Here is a 26195-nt window from a genome sequence, read left to right as displayed (position 1 = left end):
TTAGGATATGCATATGTCTTGAACTCTGTTGGTTTACCATGGTATTAAATTCTATTTTCTATTCTCTACATCAAACCTGAACAGCAGTCATTTGCTTGGAGCCATGTGCCACGTTAGTCTTTTCACTGTTTATCTGACTTTATGGAAGTTAAATTTAACAAATATATATATATATATATATAACATATATATGCGTGTGTATATATATATATACATACATATATATATGTGTGTGTGTATATACATATATATATACATACATATATATATGTGTGTGTGTATATATATACATAAATATAAAGTATTTTTTTAAAGTCTGCCCCCCTCCCTTGCCTAGCAACTTAAGAACTATTCTCTGATGTCCAACAACTTTGAAGGGTTTTTCAGATCTTTCTGAATAAATAGTTTATGAGCATTGTACTGGTATCATTGATGGGGTTTTGATGAATAATTAATTTTATCTTTATTTCCTGGCAGTGAATACATAAAAAGATATGAGGTACATATGACAAAAGAGATTCAAAATTTCTTGTTTCCCGAGAGCACAGCCTTTCTTAGCATCATTAGTTTAAAGCTTTTGTTAGGGCTTAACTAACTTCAGTAAACTTAAGTAATATCACCAATACATGGGGTACAAGCAAAAATAGTTAACACTGCTCACAACGGATATCAACATTGGTTCATATTCCCTAAAATGACTCTTTACAGATCAGGCACAAAGCTATGAGACCTTCTACCTGTTTAAGTGTCTGTCCCATCCAAGTAGCAGTCATTACATTATTTTCAAGGCTCTGACAAGGAAAAAAAAACACTTTTCCTGAAGAATTTTATTTATGTACTTAATCTTCCTATTTGGGCAGTACAGTTATTCCCTCCTTTTCATTAAAAAAAAAAGACTGAAACTTTGACATTGACAGATGTGTTTGCAAGGGTAAGGCTGCAGAATTACTAATTTCCGTGCACATAGAAAAGTATTTTTAAATGACATACCAGAATCTAGAGATCTGAGAATGCCTGTAAAAGTAAATGTTTAAGGTACTCAGAATATGCCTTGTTTAACTAAAAGTATCTTCCAGATGGCATTTGCAAGTGTTAACAATAACTCAAGTAAGCTACAAAAAGTAGTACTTAGTTCTTACCTGTCTAGTAAGGAAAAAATAATTGCCAATATCTGCTTAGAAGAAGCAACTTTTTATTACTGAAAGGGTTTCTGCACACTCTTCTGGCAATATTGTGTCTGTATAGAAAATGAACTTTTCAAAAGTAATGAAGATAGATTCCTCAGGTGACCAAAACTGAAAGTATTTTTGTTTCATTAATAAAGATATGAAATACAATTAAAGCAAAGTATTTTACATTAAAATCTTGGCTGTGCCTTTTTTTCAAGAAGTAAACTAGCCTGGGTAAGAAATTGCAAGTGATTTGTTTTTATTTTCATTTCTCAAACCATCAACCATTCAATAGGTACAAAAATAGAATTGGGTAAAAGCCACTCTATTCCAAAGTATTAGAAACACATTTTGATATTTCTCATGTCATATTCTTTTGTTTTGAAATTTATATGTATATTCAGAAATTCCTATGTAAGACTTCAATTCAAAACTACAGAATACATTTCTTCACTTGGGCTTTTATAAGCAAATATTTTCAGTTTTGAAGTATCATCTATTGATGACACTGCAATTACACACTGGCAATAAGGGTACTTATGAGGTAATTATGAAGTCTTAAGGAAATTAAAAATTGGCCAGATGAGCCAAGAGAGAAAAACATCATCTCTCTAAACAGCTCTCCAGTACAACTTTAAATGAAAGGTGTTTCCTATGAGCATAAATGCTCTCTGCTTTTCCAGAAGGGGCAGACTCCTGGGGCTCCCCCTTGACCAATATCCAGAGGGCAAGGACACCCGATGGCTTGGGCTCCACAGATCAGCATCTGGACCTGAAGGAAGACAGGGAGGACGGCAGATGCAGAGAGGCAGTTGAGGTAATTATGAAGTCTTAAGGAAATTAAAAATTGGCCAGATGAGCCAAGAGAGAAAAACATCATCTCTCTAAACAGCTCTCCAGTACAACTTTAAATGAAAGGTGTTTCCTATGAGCATAAATGCTCTCTGCTTTTCCAGAAGGGGCAGACTCCTGGGGCTCCCCCTTGACCAATATCCAGAGGGCAAGGACACCCGATGGCTTGGGCTCCACAGATCAGCATCTGGACCTGAAGGAAGACAGGGAGGACGGCAGATGTGGAGAGAGTCAGGATAGCCGCCTCCCTTATTAGCTATTGATCCAGACATTCAGTGTTCTTCACTATTTGGCCCTCTAAGGGCACTGATAAAACAGCATATGAATGACAGGCATCCGGGGCTGAGGGGTTTGGACACTGCAGCGTTTAAATGTACAACATAAAATGAGAAGAATAAAGCACTTTGCTCCTCTGTGTTAGAGCACCCACTGTTGGGTTTACATTTCAGGGCAACACCTATAAAGGGAAGCAATGTTCCATCCATGAAAAACTAACAGCCAGTCTTCACAGAAATGGTTAAACCACAGAGTTGATGATAAGGGGAGTATCTTCAGCTGGAGCCAAAAAAGCAAAAACACCCCAAAAAACCCTCTAGTTTGAAAATAATCACGTTCAACACAATTTGGGTGATTACCAATTGTGGGAACTTGGCAAGAAACAGTTGCTTACAGCAGTTCAGGCTTTTCATGTTGCAGCCACACTCTGATTTTGTCAAAATTTTTATCCATCCAACGTATGTTTTCCTCGATGGTTTCAATAGTTTGTTGGACACAACGGAGCTGAGAGCCACTTTCTTTCAAAGAGTGGAAGAATCCTTTTACCTTGGGAAAAGAAAATGGATTTTTTTAAAAATTAATTTTATCACACTAAGCAAATGTTACTAAGGCTAGTTAAAAGAAAACTGAAGCCAAAATTACAGAATTTGTCAAAATTCTCTACAGAAAGCAGAGCCAGGTGTCTGGATATGATTATATGCATATAAGCTTCAGCTATATGAAATGAGTTCATGGCTCATGATGTCAGGTTTTGTATTTTTTCTCTGCAGCTCTTTTATTTATTCACAGTTTCCAGGCTTTAAAAGGCTTCACTGTTTAGCATTTTATAATTAAGGTTTAATTGTGTCTATTTAATATGTATTCTGTTCTATACACACAGATGCAAACTTAATTTTTTTAAATATGATATCTAAAAATCAAAATGTGCACAGTATCTTCTTTGCCAAGCAAAACAGTTTCAATCACATAAATGCAGTCTTTTTTCATGGGCCTAGCCTTGTATGTTATTATAGAAACACTGTAGGAAATGGACTTCTTTGCAAGTTATGGTGGTAAGACCCCCAAACCTTGCCAAATTTTTTATTCTGATTCACAATCTATGTATTGTTCTCTCAAGATAAAATCTACAGGAAGTTCTCCATGCTTTTAAAGAGATAAAGAGACTTGGCTGTCTCCTCAAAAATGCCTTTGTTTTTATTTCTTTTCTGGGTATTCAAATCCCTTAAGCTTACATGAGGGTCATGCTAACTTTGCCACAGCACTGAAGATCATGCTATTTTGTTTCACCTTGCCAGGTTCTTAACTTTTTCACAAAAATTTTCATGGCATTAGTACATCAACTTTTGATTTTGTAGTCAGGAAACAAGTGTGGGCCAAGATGTATTATTTATTCAGCATGGATTCCAGAGAGCTAATTCCTTAAAAATCCATGTCATAATACCATGTTACGAGTTTAGGAGTAGGAGATGGGGGTAAAAGTGGGCTTTAGAAAGATCAAATTCCAGTTTTAGATGATGCAGAGTTGTTTTATATTACAGACAATACAATTTCTCAAACTGCTACGGGATGGTCACTGCTGGAGGACCCCGAATACACCTCCTCCTCCTGCCCCACCTTGCACTCAGGCAGCCTAAAGTTCTACCCTCCTGAACCCGAGATTAATTCCCCATCAATTAAAAGCCACTTTGGGTCCTCCGACCATCAATAATGAAGACCACATTGATAATTTCACTAATTGTCAAAATATTTCATTAATTCTTGAAGGGACCCCATCATGATAGCACCATTAAAAAACAGAACTTCCACACAAGTTGTAGCAAGGCCAACTCTTTGCCCTTCTCCTGACCCAAAAGTATCTCTTCCTCATTTGTCTCAGAAATGCAGTATCTCAACTGTATAATTGATTCAAACCAGCCTCTCTCAGGACATTTTATATGCAAAAAACAGTTTAGGACTTGAGGAAAGTCTGCTTTCATAGAGTACCTGTATATTTCATGGTCACTCTTTCTGATAGAATAACATACACTAATTTCTCATTTTGGCTTTGCTAGGAAGCTTTTTGATAAATTTAGGGCACCACTGCAATAAGTATCACCAAATTCCTTCATATAGTTACCTCCTGTTCATTACAGAGTGTTTTATTCTTTATGTTAATATTTTATAGATGGATTTTATAAGCTGTATAAAATTCTATCTCCAAGTAAATGGTATATATGGTAAGTAAAAAGAAAAATGCCAGGTGTGGTGGTGCACGCCACCCACACTTGAGAGACTGAGGCAAGATGATCACCATGAGTTCAAGGCCAGCCTGGACTACATAGCAAGCCCCTCTCTCAAGAAAATACACAAAAAAGAAAAATCCATGGACTTGGATAGAGAAGAATCTGCCTCTCTCACATTCACTGGATGACCAATTTAAGTCACCTGTACCTTCAAAGTTCACTTTTAACATCTTTACATAAGGACTAATTGTCACAAGTCATTTTTTACTGGTAGAACAAAAACTCAATATGTCCAACAAGAGGTACAGTTTCCTCTATTTTATCTGCAACTGAATTTTGTTGATGTCAGTACCATGGAATCCATAAATAAACTGACAAAATTCATTTCTAAGTCATCTTAATTTCAAGTGTTTTGTCTGCTTCATATTTAAGCTTAAAAGAAATAATTTGTTTTCTTTCCTTACCTCTGCAAGTTTTGTTCTGGTAGAGAATTGATTTGTTGTTCCCATGACCATGTGAGCTATGGAAGGTGATCCAAGTTCAAACCTTGAAATGGAAATTATCAAAATGTGTTGTGAAATATTTATGCATTTAACATATATTTTAAGTGACTCGCATCTATAATAACATTTAACTAAAAACTGATTAAGCATGAAAAAAATATAAAATATGATCTCTATCATCCACTGGGTTAAGACTTAGTTGTAAAATATGTTACATGCCCAGCAGCTGGATAAATGATTAAGTACCCAAAAGAAGGATAAATGTAGGAGTGCTACAAGAGTTAGATAAAGGCTGATGCAAGAGTGGTTAGAGGAGTTGGACAGATATAAGAAGAGGAGGGCTTCAAATAAGCCATTGAGTACAAGAAGGAGTCTCAGTGGAGTAGAAAACATTCCCACCCAACATTAGCATTTTGTCAGCACTGAATTAGGGCTTCACAGTTAATAAAGATATTCTAAGTAACTCTACTTCCTATCTTCAATCAAAAAACTTCCTTTAGACTGTTACTATTCTTTCATAAAGATCAACACTAAAACGCAGCAAGTTTAAAGAACGTATTCAATCCCAGCACCTTTTTGGTACTACTCACTTTTGTACAAGTTTGTTCCAATTTTTCCTCAGAAACTGCCAGGCCAATGGATATCCCACTGGGTTTCTGCCAATGAGTGTAAGAATATATGGAAACTCTTGAGTTTTTATTATGTCTCCCTTAAAACTTTGATCTAGCAACCTGCAATGATGAAGACAAGAACTGTTGTTACCAGTGAGTAGGTGATGAAAAAGCTATAAAAGAGTACAATAAAATAAGTTATAAAAGAAAAAAACCCAGTCTGCCAGTAACAATGGCCAAACAGGTAAAGTGGTAACTGGAGTCCTGATAAGCCCATTATAGTGACACATAATAATAAAAACTAACACTTACATGGCATCGCCAATACCTATTCATATATATTCCCCTCACTCGCTCAAAAGAATAGTTAATTGAACTCTAATAAGTAGATGAAGAATGTTACTGCTTTAAAGATACACAGCATAAATGCCTTTAAGCAGTTTCCCCAACACCTGATTTCCCCTAATTATTTGCCATTAGATGGGTGCCTTCTTGCACAAATGTTCTAAGCATAATAGGCGGTTCCTGGCCAAGGGAACAGAAGTAGAGGCCAGAATGATGAGATCTGTTAGTGGCCCTTGGCCACATGAATATGAATGAATGACTTACCACTGAAGCTTTTCCTTATTTTGGCTTACACAAAGGGCATATTCAATTTGGCTTTTCTCGGTACTGGATAAAGAAGACTGATATTTATTAAAAAGAAAATTCCATCCGTCAGTGTTCTGTGCCCCCACAGCAAACACTGCCAGGGTCACATCAACAGGCAGGCTGTGGGAAAGAACAAACCCTGTGAGAATCTGAGGTCCAGAAAGTGCCTGCAAATCATAACGGTGACCACTTATGAACTGGCTCCATGCTCAAAGAGGCACGCCTGGAAAAGTAAGCAAAAACTACTGCTTCTTGCCTTCTACGAAAAGAGGTGAGGGAAAATATCCAAAATCAGATTTTAAGTAGCCTTCCCAAGACCTTAGTGTGAAAGATCACTCTTATAAATACCAACATTTCTAACATTTTAATAATGTCCACTGACTCCATAGGTGGTCATCTTTAAGGAAAAATGAAAGAATTTCAAACAGTTCAAAATTTACCCCCTGAAAACAAGACCACTATTAGAACCACTATTTATAAGCATTTCTTTTAAGTGGAAGCCTATAGGCTTTTGGAATAAATGGGTTTTAAGCTTCAAACATAAAAGGACTGAAGTATTGCAAGAAAAGAGATTTCTAAACATGATAAAATCTTCCTTTACAGAGAGGCTTTAGAGGCACAAAGAAGCCTCATAAAGTGCATTGCCACTATTTCCTGTATTATGGTTTTAGTTCAGTAAGATCTTGTGCTGCCTAATCAAAATGGGAATTACTGTGATCCTATTCTAACTCTCTAGATATATGATTTCCCTACTAGCATTTCTTAAAACAGAAAGTGACAGGTACATAGATAAATCTTAAAAAATAATTTATTTTCCCCAAAAAATGACAGTAGGGAAGAGTTGTTTATACTTTTTGGGGTTTTTTTTCCAGTGGTTAACACCAATGATGGGAAAACAGAAAAAGAAAAAAAAAAAACCCTTACATCAACAAATTGGTTCTTCTGTAGGGACTGACCTCATGTTTCCATCGGATTCCTTCCACTTCCTGAAATAGCCTTCTGCCCTCTGCACACAGGGCTGATACTTGAGCACACAGGCCAGCAGGAGGAGCCGGCTCCGAAGCATCTGCTCGGAGACTGAGCCCTCGTCCATCCAGGTCTGCCTATCAATGAGGTCCCGCAGTAGCTGGATGAGGAAGGCCTGAGGGAGCGGAACACAGGAAGGGGCAGGTGTCGCCAGCGTCTTCACCACTCATGTCCTGCTTAGGACAGCCCAGTGCTCACTCCGGTGATGGCAGCTAACTTTTAAAGTTTAATCTAATTCTTATTTCTTTTTAAAGTGTGCAGGTCTATTTATATTTAATTATAAAAGGGATCAGAACAAGACATAATTTCAGTATTTGCATAACAGCCTTTTGTAAAGACAGCCTATCCACTTAAAACCAGGGTGATTTAAGCTAAAGAAACAGTTACATGAAGAAATTTTGAGAGCAAATTATGCAAACTTTATGACATTTTGTCAAAAACGATAAGTGTGTGCCACTTAAAATACCACAAAAGGCTCCAGAAAATCTTTATATCAGTCATCATAATAGAGAAGTAAAAAGAAATAAAGTAAAAGTCCATGAAAATTAAGTACAGAGTTTAACATTGCATTTTATTTTAGTGCTAAAATAAGAATCTTTGTGAATTAATCCAAACTCTAAATGTGTATTTGTTTCCTCATATACATTACACACACACAAACACACAGACACACACAATGGTAAGCACTTGTTTCCTACACAAGGAAAGCAAGCCATAATTATATAATCTCCCTATTTATAGTCAGGCTCTTACCTTGAATTGAGTTTCCACTTCAGTCATATCTCTTTTCTCCATTAACTTATATATAGGGATCAGCTCATTCAATCCTTGGAACACAGGCAGAATTTCAGCTTCATGTTTCAAGTACAGGGTTAAATCCAAGGCTTTTTCAATTGAGAACTTTCCAATGCTGACCAAGAGACACCATGATTACTTGTGGGACTAAAAGAAAATCCAGGAAATCGTCTTTTTGCTACAAAATGTATCAATCTTCCATCAAAACAGTGACCTTTAAATTAGTATCTTTCCTATCATACCTAACATCTGGGAGGATTACATAGGGGAATAGGGTTCCACATAATAGAGCAAGCTGTGGTTAAGATGAAATGGAAGGCCATCCACGTGGTCCTCCGGGACACGTTGGGTTGTGTGCAGCACTTCGAAAAGAAGGGAGCTCACAGGTCTTTAGGAAGCCTCCTCAGAAAGCCTGCATTCAGCAAAAGTATGAGTCTCTGGAGTAAACTGCCTTCTCTGTTTCAAAGACACTGAAGATACTCAGAAACTCTTCACAACAGAGGGCTGATACTAAACACCTCAGTAGGAGGGTATGTACCTATATACGTAAGCATAAAACCCTTTAAGATTCAAGAAGAAGTGTGCCACACAGAGGATTTTTTCAGCAGAAGGAAACAACTAGATGCACAACCCTTAACTTCTCTCCCTGTTGCTTTTCGCCACATTGGAAGGCACAGTCTGGTGTTAGAAGAACCAGAAAGAAGAACTCAACATTCAGAGCAGAAGGACATAGGGTTGAGAATTATAAAGCTACCCTTTTTCCCCTGGATGGTTCCTCCTAGGACTTCAATTATGCCTAAAGATGAAAAAGATTTGAATTTTAGGCATGGAGAAGATTTCCTTAAAACCACTGTTATGTGAGGGAAAAAATGGATCCCATTCACTCTATGCTCAGCTACACAAGGGTCATTCGATGGGGCCAAATTTTATGAGCTGTATTTCCAAATATGCTGTGAAGTTCAGATATCTAGAGGGCTTTTTTGTTGTTTGGTTGGTTGGTTTGGTTGGGGTTCTTCTTGCTTTTGTTTTAAATCTCACCTTTAATCCAAGAGATGTAACAAAAACAACTGGGTCTAGGTTACTTAGTCTTCTAAAAAGGTTTCAGGATGGCTGTAGACCCAGCATGGGACAAACCTGATCTGCTACGGCAGGGCCAGAAAAACTGCAGGACAAGGCTTGAGGGGTGGGCACACAGCCTCACTAGGATGTTGTCTCCTGGATTTTACACAACCTGGGTCTTATCAGAGTTGGGAATGAGGAAGATGAAAATATAGATTCTATATTTCCAGCCACCCAGCAGTCAGACAGGAGGTTAGTCACATGGTAAAAGCAAACATCGATTGTTGGAAGAACTTAGGGAAAATACCTTTCAACTTCTCGTTAGCAATCAATCAATCACTTTCATCTTAAGAAATCAAGAATTTGGACGATAACAGTTGCTTTCAGAAGTAAACCACAACTTTGCAGCTTGAATTACCTGACAAGCTGAAATGCATTGTTAATGAGACTTGCTCGATCGTTACTACTGATCACTGTGTGTGTCTTTTTCAAGAGGCCACTCAAAGAATCCCATCCATCATCTTCGTAATGCACAATGTAATAGCCATTCAGTCCCATATTAAATTTGATCCACTCCACTGCTTCTGGGAGGATGAGCACATCTAGAGCAAATGCAATAAATCATAGCTCCATTTACTCTCGTGACTAATGAAAGCTTTTCTGATCAGACACTGGATGGAGAAACTAGAGAAGAGTTTAATGCTGAACAAATTAAAATGCTTATATCTGTTAGAAACCAGACAACTGCAACCTAATATAGACAAAAGCCAACACTAGACTTAGACACCAATTTTGTAAGATTTACAGATCTATGGAAAGAATGCGACCACATTTCTGGCCATACAGACAAGATATCCTGGTAATGTTAACAAAACAATGAGTTTTCATTGGTAAGCCTTTGTTTTTAGCACTGTAAATCAACTGTTTTAATTTCTACCCAGCATTATATTTGCCATTCTTTTTTAAAATCAGGCAACATTTTCAACCTAATCCCTTTTGTTTTAACCAAGATAAACGGCCAAAGACATTTATGATTTAAATCATACATGTCTCCACACTTTCTCTTTGGATAAAATCAGCTATTTTCACAGTAAGTTACCTGTCTTTGTCTTCAGCAAAAATCTCTGGACTGAGTCTGAGTTGCTGGTAATGAATGTCAATGGAACATGCCATAAGTACCTAAAAGAAGGGAGGAATGGATTTCCATTTCTTTATTCACTCAACAAGGAGTTATGGCTAGTTTAGAACAGAAAGGTATAGAAACCATTACAGCCAAGGTCTCAAAGTGTAGTTTGTTTTCCAGCTTGGGCACTTCAGATCCTTCTTAGACTTCTTGAGTACAGTCTGGAATTTAAATTCGAGGGAATAGTGGACTGGAGACCTGAGACTTGACTTAAAACAGTGACCACTTAAGACACCTCACCTCTGTGGAATTCCTGCCTGCGAAGCACAACCTGAACCTGGTCCTGAAGAAACAGTGGAAACACATGCTGAAGGAGAGTCTACAAAACAACTGGCCTTTACTCTTTGGAAAATGTCAAAAAAGAAATGAAAAGGGAGACTGAAAAATTGCTTCAGACAAAAAGGAGGCCAAAATGAATAAGATTTAAATATGATAGGTGAGCCTACATTCAAGTAGAGATTTCTTCTCTTTTCATATAAAGATATTTTTAGGATAACTGGAACAATTGAACAGAGTTTACAGACCAAATAATACTATTGTGTCAAGTTTATTTCCTAATTTTTGATAACTGTACTGACTGTATAAGTGAGTACTCTAAGGGTGTCTTGTCTCCAACTTACTCTTACACAGTTAAAAAATGTGTGAGTGTGTGTGTGTGTGTGTGTGTGTGTGTGTGTGAAAGAGTGAGAGAGAGAGAAAGAGAGAGAGAGAGAGGGAGAAACCCAGAAAAACATATATGGAAATTCTTTGTACTGTTCTCACAGCTTCTCTGAAAGCTTGAAATTATTTCAAGATGAAACAGTTTTTTTTTGGCCTAGTGTCTATCCTGGGTCAATCAAGTTGCAGCATTTCATTTTAATGAAATCCTTCTGTGGCATTAAGCTGACAGCTTCAAATTCTAACTAAGGCTTCCAAGTTCTTCACCTCTCCTCCAGAGAAGAGAGCTGGGTCTCCTGTAATTCCCAGAAACATCTAAATTCTTTTGTCCTTAGCTCCAACCTATTGTAACGTAGTGGTGGTTGCTTTGACCAGAGCTTATTTCAAGCCAGTAACTAGAAATTACAGCCTATTAAACTATAAAACACAAGAACATTAAGACAATTACATATCATTAGCTATCCTGAGACTAACCAAACTTAAAGCTTCCTTAATCCTTTTGGGATGACAGGGAGATACAAGACACATAGATTCAACCGAAATATTTTAGGATAGTATTTCAAAAGTAAGATTTAACCTAGCAGGCAGATGTTACCTAGGCAACGAGATGATTCTTGCTCTATGAACATTACCCGGTTTCTGGGGCACTGTCAGACCCCTTGAGGTAGTATTCCTGCTTCATGTGCACGTTCCTCCCTCTCACTGTGATGGTTATCAGGGGAAAGCCCTTCTGCAACGTCCAGGTGTTCATCATGGCCTTCACATCCACACCTTCCTGACGCCAGTGCTGGTTAACATACAAAAGGGCAGATGTGTCATCCACACAGACCCGACTCTAAGAGGAGAGAAGGCCAGCTTGTGCCCAGGGGGTTGCTTCCCATTGAGCCTGCTCTGCTCTGGGGAACTCCTGTGCTCCCTGGTCTCCCACCCTGGCTTTCTTCCCCAGCTGTCCCCAACCGTCGAATTTCCATAAGAGCACTGTTTATTTTTCAGTCTCCTCTGCTACATATGTGTGTCTTGACAAAAGTAAAGAAAAAAATGCAAAGGATAATATTCTGTCGAATTTCCAGATTGACCCACAGCAATATGAAAATATTCTACAAGTCAGATAAACAGAATCAGGCCGCTTTGTGACTCAGTTGTTTTGAATACTTTATAGTTTAGCAGTTAAAGGAATGTTAGATCTAACTTCAAATCCCTGTTCTGCAATTTCCTGGCCATATGCCTTTGGATTTCTTAGTCCTACATTGTTCGGCAGGAATAGTAAGAGAGACTAGCTTACAGGATTGTTATGAAGAGGAGAGGAAGCAATATACCTAAGTGCTTAGTGTGTGATGATAGTAAATGTTAAAGAATACACACTGCCATTATTTTCACAAATGCAGAGCTCAAGAAATGATTGACATATCCTCCTGATTGATAGAATGCAGCCCTAATCTACCACAGAAATAGCCATAAGTCCAGTGCTTTACAGAGAGCAAAGCTAAAAAAAAGTAGCTTCAGTGAGAAGCACAGCCAAGGAAGACCCCACCCCTCTTGCATGTGTATATGTGTGTGTGTGTGTGTGTGTGTGTGTATTTTTTAAAAGAAAATTATAAAAGGCTGTGTATCTAGTATAGTTCGATGTAGAATCCTCTGGAATGAGGGTGAGATCATCAGGGATATGGGAAAGTTTTGCACAGAGCTACTCTTCAAAGAATATGGTGTAAAAGATCATGCTTACAGGAACATGGGCGGACGGAAAAACTTACGGAGGAGAAAGATGAATGCTGGCTTTGGGAACAAAAGCTGTCCGTGGTTTGTGTACCATCTCCTCCTGGGCAAATCTAAAACCACAAATACGGACATCACTCTCATTTCTGTAGCAAACACCCGTGATTCTTCTCAGATGGAGTAATATGAGGTAGGAAAAACAAAATAAGAGAAAAACCGTCGACTGATTCCAATAGTAAAGACACACAAAAACATACTCACACTGGCCATCGTATTCCACAGGTCCTCGTTTTTTGTATTTTTATAGGCATACTTTTGGAGATACTGCACAATTCCACTTTTAAACACACTGGCACTGAGATACTCCCTCAGCATGTTCAGAATACAAGCACCCTGAAAAGATAATGCAAATAAGTGATATCTGTAGTTTTGCATACACTATATTTTGTAATAATTCTTTTAAAATGCAGCTGCACTGGTTAGTACAAAGCTGATGCCTAATTAATACCTACTCATTGAATGATCAGTAAAAGGCAGTTTCAGAAGGCCATAAATTTTAGTCCAACAAAGAGTAAATAAAGAATTGGCCATAATATAATTTTAGGATTGTAGGTCAAACTTGTAGTAAAAGAGCTCATGCCAGCCAGCACAGATCAAGACAGAAGGCATTCAGTCTGGTTCTCCTGACAGTCAAAACCACCCACTAACCTTACCTAATCTCTCCACCCCAGTATCAGAATGTACCCTTACAATCCACTTTTACCTTTTCATAAGAAACGTCATCAAACATTTCCCGAATCTGAGCAGGATTCTCCACAGGTGTGGACACAGGGTGTGAGGAATTTAACGCATCGACCTCCATTGCACTAAAACACTTGCCAAAGAAATAGTCTTCCTAATGAGACAGAAAAAAAGAAGAGAAAACATCACCTGTGAGTTACATTTAACAAAAGTAGGAACAAATAAAGATTTGATCTCAGTGACAGGTATTGCTAGTTTTTATGAAATAAAACAAAATTACTATGCTCCCTGAAGAACATAAAAAAAAACCACAATAATTTCAGGCAAGCATTTTAGATTTTATTCTTCTTAAATACTTTTAAATTTAAAATAAAGAAAATTTCATATTAACTTAAAAATAAAACCTCTACTCTTATAACTAAACAGCAACAAAATAGTAAAATAAAATGTGATTTTGACATTTTCATTCATCATTTGTACTACATTATCTGAAACAAAGATATTTAGCTTTAAAACAATGTAATGTGAGAAAAAAATGGAGAATAAATTCCATCCTTAACTTTATTTGATACATTAACTCAACTGAATAATATGCACCCATAGTCATTGTTATTATTAAAGATTATTTGGACACAGGAAAATATTTATGACCAATTTTAATATATTAATACTATGAAATTTAGAATTATAACTATGTATAGCACAAACAAATAAAATGGGAACTAATAAGTATGGACAAATAAAAATTTAGTTTGATAAATTTTTTTACCTAAATTTTTTTTGTATGCAATTATGTCAAGTTCAAAATGTGATGTTTACAATAAATATATACCAGTCCTGAAATATTAAATTTGATGATTCATGAGTCCAGTCTGATATAGTATGCAATATAATGTGAAGTTACCTTAAGCATAATTCACCTGAATTGCCAAATAGGGTTTTAGTGAGATAATAGAAATGTATACCCAATACAATGAAGCAATATGAAAGTTGGAAAAAAAAATCACTGAAACATTCACATTCTCATTATTTCTACTTCTTCGATACTAAGAGAAGATATCACTTAACCCTTATTTCATAGCAGCCAAAGATTCACACTCAAGTCTGGTAAGTCTTTGTGGTGTATCTTAGAAGTTCACCAGCATTCTTAGAATCTAGTTCATGTCTAAGCTCCCAAGGAAGTTGCCAATGCAATTTTATATATTCTATAACCAGAGATTAGAAGATGTTTTCCAGCAACACTGATGAAAGCAATGGATTAACCTAAAATAAACTTACAACTTTCAGTTCAGGATGGGTCACACTGACGGACACGAACTCCATAAACTTGGCAAATCCTTCATTTAGCCAAAGATCATTCCACCACTCCATAGTGACCAAGTTCCCAAACCACTGAAAGGAAAGTCTGACTTGGGTTATTCACACACTTAATGGAGCCTTGGTTATCTATAACCTGCAACAGTGTTCACAGATGTAACATAATCAAGCAGAAACATTTTTAAATGTCTAATGTCAGTTTATGAATGTTAACATTTTTAGAACAAATATTTTCGAAGTAAAAGTAAAAACTTTCTAATGTGCACCATAAAACTTGAAGTGCTTTAAACAAGTAATGTTGATATTAGAAAAAAAAAAGCTGTAGATATATGAACAGTCTCATATATCCCCCAAGAGCAATATAAACATTCAACATTATTTTTTAAAAGGTGTGACCGAGCTTGGGTACCTGGTGAGCAAGTTCGTGGGACACAGTCATTGTGATGCTGAGCTTACTGGATGCAGAAGACTTTTCGGCATCAAACAACAGAACGGACTCTCTATATGTCGTCAGGCCCCAGTTTTCCATGGCACCAGACTGAAAGTCAGGAATAGCAGCAAGGTCTTGAGGAAGAAGAATTTAACAGAATATATTACCAGTGTCAAAGCCACCTCTCCCAAACACCAAAAACATCATGGTGTATTAGGACCAAAAGACAAGCTACACTGCCCATGCAGAATTATGCACCTTCAGCTGGGAAGATCCTTTTGCAGTGGTGAAAAGGGCTTCAGTGACTCCATCATTTTACTAATAATGAGAGCCAGTCAGACTTGTGCCTCAAGCCTCTTGATCCCATTTCTAGCTCTCTGATCATAAGTTTTAGAGCTAAAAATTTTGAAAAATTATCTCAGTAATCCACTCTATTTTGGATGCCCAACACATAGATATACTTACAAACTCAAACACAATAGTTTTAAAGGATCTATAAGCATTTCTTACACTGTATAAATATATTTATTTAAAAAATTTATTACACACCCTCCATGTCCTTGCCAAACATGTGGCAGGGATAAGAAAAACAAATACAGCTTCTGCCCTCTGCTGTCTGCCCAACTAATAATATCAAAAGGCAAAATAGTCCCCAGGCCACGTGCCCTAGGAACCATAAGGAGATCTGCTTTGTTCAGCATTGGAAGTTCATTATACAGATGTGAGGCGAGAAGATTCTCAGCAGGACCAGCCTGTTGTTTGACACTTGCTTAGATTTTTATAGCCTGGGGGCTGCTGAGAAAATCATGAGGATCTGCTAATTATAAAGGTATAGTCCATGAGTGAGGTCATTAGGTTATATCTTGTCATATGTGAACAAGAGCTCTACCTTGTTTGGGTAAAGGATATGGTATACTGAAATAATCTTCATAAAATTCTAGAAGAGTCACAGCAGCATCCAGGGCATAGTCTGCTTGGTTTATCTTATCTGGCACAGCATACACAGAGACCTAAAGAGAAAGCCATGGAAACACAGTCAACATCACAGTGGCTTCTCCACATATCTATAGCAAACACTGACACTGATGACTTCATACTGAAGGATGCGGTTGTCAGTATTAAAGTAGTCCATAAGGAATTCCATTTTGATACTGATGCTGACTACTCCTAGTCAACCTTCCTAAACAACTATCAATACTGAACCGCATATAAAAAAAAATTGTCTCCTTTAATGTGATTATAAGGTAGCCAAAAAAGAAAGGGAGATGTAGAAGCCAAAAGCAAGTGACAGACCCTCTGAAGTGAGCAGGGCACTGTGACCAGCTCTTGTCCTGTAGGCACTAGCCCAACCCAGGTGGATGTAGCTCAGAGCACTAAAGGACTTGAGGGTTAAGAGATAAGGTGCCTAGCCCAGGTGGGAATTCCAACAAGTCCATAAAACTAGATGTTAAAGGCCATACCCTTAGTTTAAAGGTAAATCGAAAATAACCATCCTATACCCTGGAAAACTGCAAATGAAAAACAAAACAAAACACTCCAGTTGATTCAAACCTTGCTACTGTATAAAAGAGAACAGGGACATTTTCTTAGAGAATTTACAGCTAAAAGCTAATCCTCACAGGGTTTAACAGCTGGACTCACAGGGACCAGGCAGTCCAAAAACCTAAAGCCAACCGTTTTATGTAAAGTCATTCCTGGAGTGATAGGTAATCTCAATCCCCTGCAGAAACAAATACAAATTCTCTGGAAGAATCCACTTTTGATGGATGCAACACAAGTTCACAAATGTAATTCACACAAGGAAACAAGATTCCACGAGCCAAGAGTCAGAAGAACAATAAAAAATAGAATCAGATACACAAAATCTTTAATGACCATAATTGTCAAAATATATAATATATATATATATATTTAACTTCTTTTAAGAAATATAAGAACTAAAAAAATATTAGTATGGATTATATATTACAAAAACATCATTTATGAAAGATTCAGAAAGGTGACCAAGGTGGTGGTGTTTTTGCTACTAGTTTCACTGTTGAATTTAGAAGGTTCATTCACCCAAATCTCAAACGCCACCTTCAAATTCCCAGGGAAGTAAAGATATCTCAAGCCACGGTAGTTGAAGAGCAAAAAGCAATTCGGCCAAAAGGCCTCAGTTATTCAGGCCTCAGTGAAAGCCAGTACAAATATATGAATATCTTCACAATATGAACCTGTTCAAAAAGCCCTATTTGTATCTGGAGCCGTGACATACAGTTGTATAGATTATCCATTGTGCAGTGGTACCCAGACCAGGGGCAAATGATCTCCAAATAAAAAGATTTTCCTCCAGAATTCAAAGTTCCCTGGCCCAAATGTTCTCCCCACAAAGTATTTTGCTACTCCAAGCCAGAGGCTTTATCTTGTTTATAACCCGCTGCCAGAGATCCCCTGCTCAGGCTTTAATGTGTGCTTCCAAACTGCAGAACGTTATAACCAGAAACAAGCTAAGAAACCATTGTAGGGCCAAGGTCAGAGCCAGTTAGTGGTGGACCTAGGTAGAACATAAGCAAGCCAAGCTCTCTTCATATTTTTGTTATTAGAACCCCATTGTAAAAACAAGTGTCTGTGACATATGGGCCACCAACTATCCTGTGTTGCTCAGGGTTGAGAGGGTTCCCAGGGTGCAAGCCTTCCAGTTTCCAAACCAGAACAACTCAGGAAAATCAGAACAAGCTGGTCACCCTGTGTGCCAGTCACAGGTTCACCTTGACTCCACTCTTGGTCATCTTGCTGACAGACTCAAAATCTGAAATAATGAAGGCCACCAGGTAGGTGCTCATCTTCACAGTGACGTCAAAATGGTCTTCTACGAGTCCATCGGCAATAATCACAGATTTCACCTAAAAGCACAGTAACTCAAGTGACCAAGGAATCCAATTATTCCAACACACTTGACATATATTATGGAGTCATTTCCCTAATTACCAGAAATAATATTGAAAGCAATGGTATGGCATTTCCATAATTACTTGATAACTTCTCTAATATCTGATTATAATTTAGATATTAGGATCAAAATATTTGATCAGTTACTTGTTTTCTTAATTGGGTACCACCAAATTCACCTCTTTAAAGTATGCAATCCAATGGTTTTTAGTGTATCCATAAAGTCGAACAACTATCAATCAATACTTAATTTCTTTAAGAAATTCAGATGATTGCAAACTGATTCATATCTGTGGATTAATAACACAGATGGCACAAAGCAAAACTGAGACCACTGGCTTTGTCTAATTTTGCTCCACTTGTCCTTAAATTGAGGTTTGAGAATTATCTGGAAGTGTGATATGTAGTATCCTCTACATTGGACAAATGTATAACCATGTTACTCCTAAAAGGAGCTGCTCTTTTCTATACAACTGAAAGTAACCTACATCTGGTCTAATCTGCAAAGTTTCCTCCAAACTCAGACTTACTTCACTAACATCCAGAGCATTCCAGGAGCGGCTGTGCAGATACGGCGGGATAATAATGATACTGTCTAAGAGATCTGCTCCTAAAGGGCAACATCTCATCCCTCAGAAGTGTTGAAGTGAGATCTTGCAGAAAGACCCAGCCAGACAAGGCCATTAACAGCCACACTTCCTACAATCCCACATCCATCTCTACTTCTGGACCCTCATCCTTCTTCGTACCAGCCATCGGCCACAGCCGTGGTGCCTGCTTTTGGTCATTTAAACTGATTCTTCTACACAACTAGATTTATGCTTATAGGATCCCAAACTGTCTTCTTTTTAAATGTCTTCTGTACAATTTCCACCACAATTTCCAATATACTAACCAAATTTAAATATGATTAATTCCTGCTCACTGCCTGGACACTTTGATGTTCCAATGATACACAGTATAGCAACTGGTTTTCCAGCCCTTTCCCCTCAACTCCATATCTGCAACCAGAAGTCAGGCCTCTCCTATTTTATCCTGCCAGTGACGGGCTTTCATGTCCAATAGGCAAGACTGCAGTCAAGACTTTTCTACTCTCAACATGCAGACCCTGGATATTCAAAGACTTAGACTACAGTCAGTGCTTTTATGGAGTCTCCAGAGCTTGTGGCCCTCTCTCTACAACCCTACAGATTTCTCCACTAATCCTGTGTGGTCATTCAGGCTACTGCACATCTCCATCCCACCCTGATTCCTTTATTCTCCTAATGTTGCGGAGTGTGATGTCATACTGTTGCCTTGGGGAAATGACTATAATTTCAAAAGGCACCTTTGCTATATCCAATTCATATGTGGAAATAGCATAATTATTTTTTATCTTCTCATACAGAGTTGGGAACAGGGACCTAAGTTCTTGACTGACAAAATGTACACAAGAGTACTTTTAATAGAGGACAGCCCCTTGGGGAATCAATAATTTTGCTTGAGGAAGGGATCGTTAAGGTATTCAAAGGTGGGTAAGGGTTTTATGGTCGAGAGGTTGCACAGGACCCTCAGTGTTCTTTCATGCGAAGACCGCTTCCCTAGCCATCATAGGAATGAAGCTGGGCAGCCTTTAGGACCCTGGGCAAAGCCTGTTGCATGCTTACTCTCGTCCATAGAGTGCTTCTCTGAACAAAACATGCTCTTGCAGAGTTGGTATACCCCAGGCGCTGTGCACCAACTGTGCAAGCCACCACACTGTGCAATTATGACACTTAATGAGTAATTTTTTTCCTTTACCCTGGTCATCTTCTCACTTTTAAAAATCATAGGACTGCTGTCCACATCTGCTTTGAAACTGGACAATAATGGTTTCTCTTAACAGAGATATTCATCTATTATTAATTTAAAATTCAGTATCATCCTAAAAGATTATTTTTCTTCTTTTCCACTGTCTGCCTAATTTTGCACATAAAGTTGCACAGTTATTATTAGCAGTAGTATATAATACATGAAAATCATGAAAAACAAAGCCTACGTCCTAGAAATATGGCCTTATTTGACAAAGCGTTCTCTTTGAAATTGTCTTACAAAACTGTATGAGAAAGTAAGAGTGAAAGTGTTGTGTGAAAGGCACAGATCATTTAAACCCCAACCGGATTCCTTGCACAATTTCCTTCTGGTCAATATTGATCACCTCAACTATTGTTCTTCCTGAAACCATGAATTTTTTTTAAGGGCAAATGTTTTCTTTGACTATAAATGCCTTCGGCTTAAAACAATCAAAAGCATTGGTTAGAAATGAAAAAGAAAAGTTGGCAATCATCTGTCACAGAATAAAACAACCCGAAATCAAGCGGATGTGAACCATTCCAAGGGTATTGGGAGCCACAGCGAAGCAACAGGTTTTTCCGGTGCACAGTCCCACACCTCAGACTCACCAATGGCATGTTGGAGATGGCCACGTGCCTCGGCTCCCTTCTGATTTTGATGGAGAAACTCGCTTTGAAGGCTGGTTCATCAAAGCAGGGAAAGGCCATTCTGGCTGCCACTGGTTCAAACTGTGTGGATGCAAGTACCCTAAAAATCACAGAGAGGGAACTAAAATTGAGTATGACACACCAGCGACTCCAAAATCAGTGTCCACTTTTTTTTTGAATTGCTGAAGTTATATATGACTGATGTATTTCACTACTACCTCAGTATTTTTAAAACATAAAAGAAAAAAGTATTTTACATGATGAAAGCTTGTATAAACTAAGTTAAAAGACAAGCCACTGGGGAGAGTCCTGGAAAAGTATCTCAGGCAGAGTTAATAGCCTAAAAACCAGTAAACTACTAAAAATTACTAAGAAAATACCTAATGACCAGGTGGAATCTTAGGCACAGGTCATAAGCAGGCAATTCACAAAAGAAAAACCTATAAATCATTAACAAACATATCAGAAGTTTCTCAACTTTCTTATTAATGAAAGTAGTATAAGTAAGAAAGATGCCATCTTTTGGCTTTTGCTCTAAAAAGACTGCCAATACATAGCATTAATTAGAAGTGAGAAAATACAGCAAGGGATAGCAAAAGTTTGTAGATTCTTTAACTTATCAATTTTAATTCGAGGGATTAAAAAGAGATGAATTACAAGAATGTTCATCAAAGTACTTCTGATACTGGAAAGTTGGAAACAATTTAATTTCCACACATGAGAGACTAGTTACATAAAGTGACACACAGACATATATTTTAATAAAACCATTAAAGTGATGCACAAAGATAGTCATTAGCATAAAACATCATCTCAGTATATTAAAATTTCTTAAAATTGCCTTGTAAAATAGAAAATAAAATGCATAAGTAACATGCAAATCTGGAGACAAGTCTGAAAGAACATTCATTACCTTGAAGTAGAAGTAGTGGTTCTTCCTGGGAGCTTATTTGTCATAAACTTTACTTCTTAAAAATTCTTTTGCTAGCATCTGATTTCTAACCTTGATAAAATAATATGGAATCGATATAAACTACCATGAAGTTTTAATGTTAAATTCTAGCATAAAATTTTCTCAAATTCATCTTCTCCTTAGGGAAAAAAAATATATAGCTTCTCCTTAAAAACAGAAACAAAACAAGACAATTGCAATCACTGAAAATGTCTCTTCCAATGGGCTGCTGTGGGCTGACCTGTGTCCCCTCAAATGGTATTTTAATGTCCTTAACTCCACTATCTCTCTTATTTGGGAATAGGGCATCTATGCGCATGATATAGAGCCTTAATCCAATATGTCTGGCACACTGATTAGATGATGAAAACTGGGACACAGGGAAACACAGAGAGAATGGCCATCTGAGAGCACAGCAGCAATGCAGTGCAATGAGAGTCAGGGCCAAACGGCCACCCCCAGATACTAGGAAGAGGCAGGAAGAATTGAATCCAGAGTCAGAGAGAGCTGGGTGTGCTGACACCTTGATTTCAGATTTCTAGACTCCAGAACTATGAGAAAATAAATGCTCCCTTTCCCACTTTTCATGGTACTTGAGACTGACCCCATTATATTTCCAGCCCTTTTAAAATTTTTATTTATTTTTATTTTTAGACAGAGTTCTACCAAACTGCTAGAATGACCAGGCTGAATTCAAACTTGTGATGCTCCTGCCTCTGCCTCCCAGAGTGCTAGGCATATACCAGCATGCTGGCTTAATGTCTGCTTTTATTTTTAAGGCACAAAGTTTGTGGTACTTTGTTAGCACGATTCTAGACTAAGGCATATAGAAATACTTAGTACGCCTTAAATTTAATCTAATAAACCAATAGATACTTGTCTGATAGAGCCAGAGAAAAGAAAAGCTAGCTAATATTGAATGAAAAATGAGATAAAAAAAGCAAGGAAAAAGCACTGATCATTTTTAACATTGTAAAGAAAATGCAAAAGCAAAACCAAAGAAATTCAACAGTGAAGAGAGTTTTAAAATAAGACAATGTGAAATAATATAGTGTGGGCAGCACTTGAAGCTTAAAATGTTAAAGTTACCTTACTTCCCCCTGCTTGGTTCTGTAGGTGCTTTTGTAGAATCCATGGAAAGTCTCAGACAGATTGCCAGCGTAGTCAATGACAACTGTGTATGGGAGCCCAGCACGAAGGGGCTCCAGAGCTAAGAGAGCGACTTGTTCATGCGGGAGATATTCCAGGACCCTCAGTGGTTCTTCAGCTGGCCCCTGTCCTGCTCCTTTCCTGAGGGTGGCCTTGGAGATCTGCAGGTTGTGACTATGCAGGATAATGGCACTGGTGGGCTGGCTGGCTGTGACTTCTATTTCCGTGGTGCCCCAGAAGGTCAATGTGCTGAGGTTTGCGTGGATCATGAGATTATAATGAACTGGGATGACATACTCCGGAAGTCTCATTTTGTTCCATGGAAATGGAGATCCGTCACTAGCTTTTGGAGATGTAGTGTCACTACTGTGACACAGAGAAGGAGTTAACACAGCTAAGAGGGTCAATAGTGAGGAAAATAGAATTGACATGCTTGCAAGTGGCCACTTGAGGGGCAGAGGCACCATCTTCCTGCCAGAACTACCTAGAACCACAAATGCATGAAAGCAAAATAAATAGTCATTAAAGTGTTATCAAATACATACTATCAGAATTATCTACCCAGCATTAACAGACATAGAAACAAACTTGCAAAACTACCAGGTATTTTCCTAAAAGTAAAATTACCTTCCTTATGTTATTAATCGACAGAGGAAAGAACTTAAGAGGACAGTAACATCATTTGTCTTTGAAAGTTTAATGCTAGCAGCCCAGGTTCTTCGTGGAATGCGACAAACAAATTCTAGTTTATGAAGGTAGAAGAGGAATTATAAGAGGATATCAGGTAGTTCCATAAATGGTCCCAGAGTTGCAGGAATTTGGGGAGATGAGGTTCACAAAACAGGCAAAGATGACAGCAGAAAGTACATCAGGGAAGCATCTCATCAAAGAACCACTCCTCACTGGCCCTGGTCCTCAGCAGACGTGGTCTACTGCCCCAGAAATCAGAGGCTGGCATTGCTGTAACCATCACTAGAGTGAGGTCCCCACTGCCCCTGCAACTCTGCATCGCTTCAAAGTATCTAACTTGAGGTCTCACTGTCGGAACTGAGATGAAGCGTCCACAGTAACTTGGTTCTCAGAGCGTAAATTTCCAACTCTTTTAAAATTCACGTGGCAGGAGAGAGGCAGAAGAAGCCTCACAAGGGAGAAAATTTCTAAAATACAGGAAGCCTAGGAAAGAGTCTAAGAAGCTGAGCAATGAGAGGGTGAAAAGGCAACTACTCATAATAGTGACCTTAAATCAGATGAGTACCTTCATCAAACTGTCCTGCCAAAAGTTCATTATTTATTTATCCAAGATTGATCTAAAGAGTTCAGGGGGATTTTTCACAATAATTTCTGGCAAATTTATCAACCACCAGGATTATCTCTCAACAAATGTGTACTGAAGCCTGCTACACAGGAGACTGTGCGCCGCGTACTGTGTGGAATATAGTAACACACAGGACATAGACACCACACTCGAGGTCTTCAAACTCGAGAAGGATGGAAAACATTTACACACAAAGGTAGAGGATTATAGGAACAATAACAGGCGGTGCTGGGAAGAATGCAATGCTATTTCTACAGAGAGCGAGTCTGCCTGTAGCGACTCTACGGGGTGCCTCGTGCGAGACCAGCTTCTCTGTGTGGCCTAGAAGGACAGGCCAACTGGAAATGAAGGAGGGCCTTGAAAATATTGCAGGTGGAGCTACTAAGGAGAGCACAAAGGGAGAAAGCAGACAACTGATGTGGACAGAAGGGAACCTCCAAGGACTTGAGGGAGAATGGTCATTCTCAAGGGAAGGAGGGAAACAACTCCAAGATAATGTTCAAAGTATGGGAGTCACGATGCAGACCATATGTGGCACTTCATTTTTAAAGGCCAAAAGATACAAAAGCAATGTGAATTTTAAAAGAGCTGGAAATGTATGCTCTGAGAATCAAGCATAATTCTTTTCTCATGCACAAACACACCTCTCTGATGGATTCTTGCCAAGACAGACTCCTATTATGTGAGCTCAGGAAATTTGTTCTAATTCCCTCAAATTCCTTTGACTCATGTTCTTTCACACCATACAAGAAAAACAGTGATCCTCTACTGTGAATCTCTTGAAAGGATTGCAGTACACAGGATTTTCCCTTTCTAAGATATCAGTAGTTCTTAACTCTTGCACATATCAACTAGGGAGTTTTCCAAATTCCTGATGCCTACATCCTGTGGGCAATAATTAAACTGAAATCTATGGTGATAAGGTCAAGAAATCCTTTGTAATATGCCAGAAATTCTACTGGGAAGCCAGGGTTGAGAACATCATCATAATCCTTGTCAAAGCTGGCGTACTCCTTAAGCCCTGTGTGTCAGGACACTACTTCAAAGCGATGTCTGGTAGGTCCCTGCATAGCACTCATTCCCTAACCACCTCCCTTCCCCACACGCAGCCAAAGGCACCTACATGCCCCGATAGACAAAGGATAGCACCACCACAACAGAGGTCAAACTGGAGACTTCACCATCCCAGTTCAAAAGGCACCACCCGGATGAGAAAGGAGACATGAACAGAGAAAACAGATTTCCGTGTGTTCTTTTCATTTGTTTTTTTCTTTGTCTTTTTGTCCAGGAACCAACTAAAGGATGCTTCTAGCCATGGAGAAGTGGAGCAATTTAGAGCAAGAATAATGTTTAACTGCCAATATGGTAAAGAGTATCTGTCTGCCTCTACCTCTTTGGGGAGAACTCCAGGGCAGGGACAAAATGAATTTCCCTTGAGGTTGGGCACCAGAAAGCAAAGGGAACTTGTGTACTGCTTCCATCTGGAATTTCTGGCAGCAGCGACTTACTGCATGTGGCCCTTGCTCCAAGAAAACAGACAGCTCTGTGGACAGGGCAGGTTCAAGAATGTGAGTACTCTGGGGGTCCTCCAACAGTCCAATAAGAGCAGTCAAAATTCCAAGGGATCCTGAGCTGACAGAAAGGCTCACAAGCTGGTGAAGAAGTGGGAGGTGGGGTCTCACATCAAATGATTTTCTAAGTATGGTCCATGATGAGGCCAAAGAGAATTTGGTGAATCTCAAGGAGGTTTTAGTCCAGGAAGCCAAAATGGAATGCAATATCGACAGCCTAAATGTCAGAATGTACAGCCACAGTCAATGGATAAATGATGCAAACTTTAAGTACTAGGTCTTTCCCAAAAGGAAAGTTACCTACATTGTATTAACAAGTAGGAAGAATTTTACAATTGGCAACAACCATTTTAATCCACTCCATTTAATGTTCTATTGAATCCTGGGCAGAGTAACTTCAAACCTGTAACATTTTAGTAGACTTAATTTTTTTATATGTCTGTTTCTCTTTATTAAATTATAAAGCTCCTCAAGGCAAAGACGGTGTCTTATTGATGTGGTGCATCACAGACATTCACTGAATGTTTGAGACTGAATCATTGAGATGCAGTTTTCTGTCCTAAATCATCAAATGGAGCAATTTCCCTAAAATGTACTTTTTAACCACCACCCC

At 38.3% G+C, this 26195-nt stretch overlaps 1 protein-coding gene and 1 long non-coding RNA gene across 3 annotated transcripts in view; one reads left to right on the top strand and one right to left on the bottom strand.

Annotated features, from left to right (window-relative positions):
- The window catches only part of Erap1 (endoplasmic reticulum aminopeptidase 1), a 29780-nt gene extending 6604 nt beyond the window's left edge, over nt 1–23176 (bottom strand). The window contains exons 1-19 of one of the 2 annotated variants that reach the window (XM_019207159.2): nt 22637–23176; nt 20557–20695; nt 17956–18090; nt 16095–16215; nt 15185–15339; nt 14737–14850; nt 13481–13612; nt 12979–13110; nt 12756–12830; nt 11637–11791; nt 10264–10343; nt 9583–9766; nt 8064–8220; nt 7241–7425; nt 6243–6404; nt 5613–5753; nt 4984–5065; nt 2692–2843; nt 1989–2214 (exon numbers count right to left, since the gene is read on the bottom strand). In XM_019207159.2, coding sequence (XP_019062704.1) covers nt 2202–2214; nt 2692–2843; nt 4984–5065; nt 5613–5753; nt 6243–6404; nt 7241–7425; nt 8064–8220; nt 9583–9766; nt 10264–10343; nt 11637–11791; nt 12756–12830; nt 12979–13110; nt 13481–13612; nt 14737–14850; nt 15185–15339; nt 16095–16215; nt 17956–18090; nt 20557–20695; nt 22637–23163 — 2841 coding nt within the window. In that variant the 5' untranslated portion in view covers nt 23164–23176 and the 3' untranslated portion in view covers nt 1989–2201. Of the gene's footprint in view, nt 1–1988; nt 2215–2691; nt 2844–4983; nt 5066–5612; nt 5754–6242; nt 6405–7240; nt 7426–8063; nt 8221–9582; nt 9767–10263; nt 10344–11636; nt 11792–12755; nt 12831–12978; nt 13111–13480; nt 13613–14736; nt 14851–15184; nt 15340–16094; nt 16216–17955; nt 18091–20556; nt 20696–22636 lie in introns of those variants that run through there. The other variant, XM_010621852.2, reaches the window with a different exon arrangement.
- LOC104860602 lies at nt 1672–2068 on the top strand. The gene is made up of 2 exons (XR_779734.3): nt 1672–1713; nt 1987–2068. It is a non-coding gene; the product is annotated as an uncharacterized LOC104860602 (long non-coding RNA).
- Nucleotides 23177–26195: the final 3019 nt, after the last annotated feature.

This window comes from Fukomys damarensis, unplaced genomic scaffold, assembly GCF_012274545.1.
Source record: "Fukomys damarensis isolate Sample0158 unplaced genomic scaffold, DMR_v1.0_HiC HiC_scaffold_3, whole genome shotgun sequence".
Classification (NCBI taxonomy): domain Eukaryota; kingdom Metazoa; phylum Chordata; class Mammalia; order Rodentia; family Bathyergidae; genus Fukomys; species Fukomys damarensis.
The sequence above is the reverse complement of the archived record's forward strand: the minus strand, read 5'-3'. Positions and strand labels throughout refer to the sequence as shown.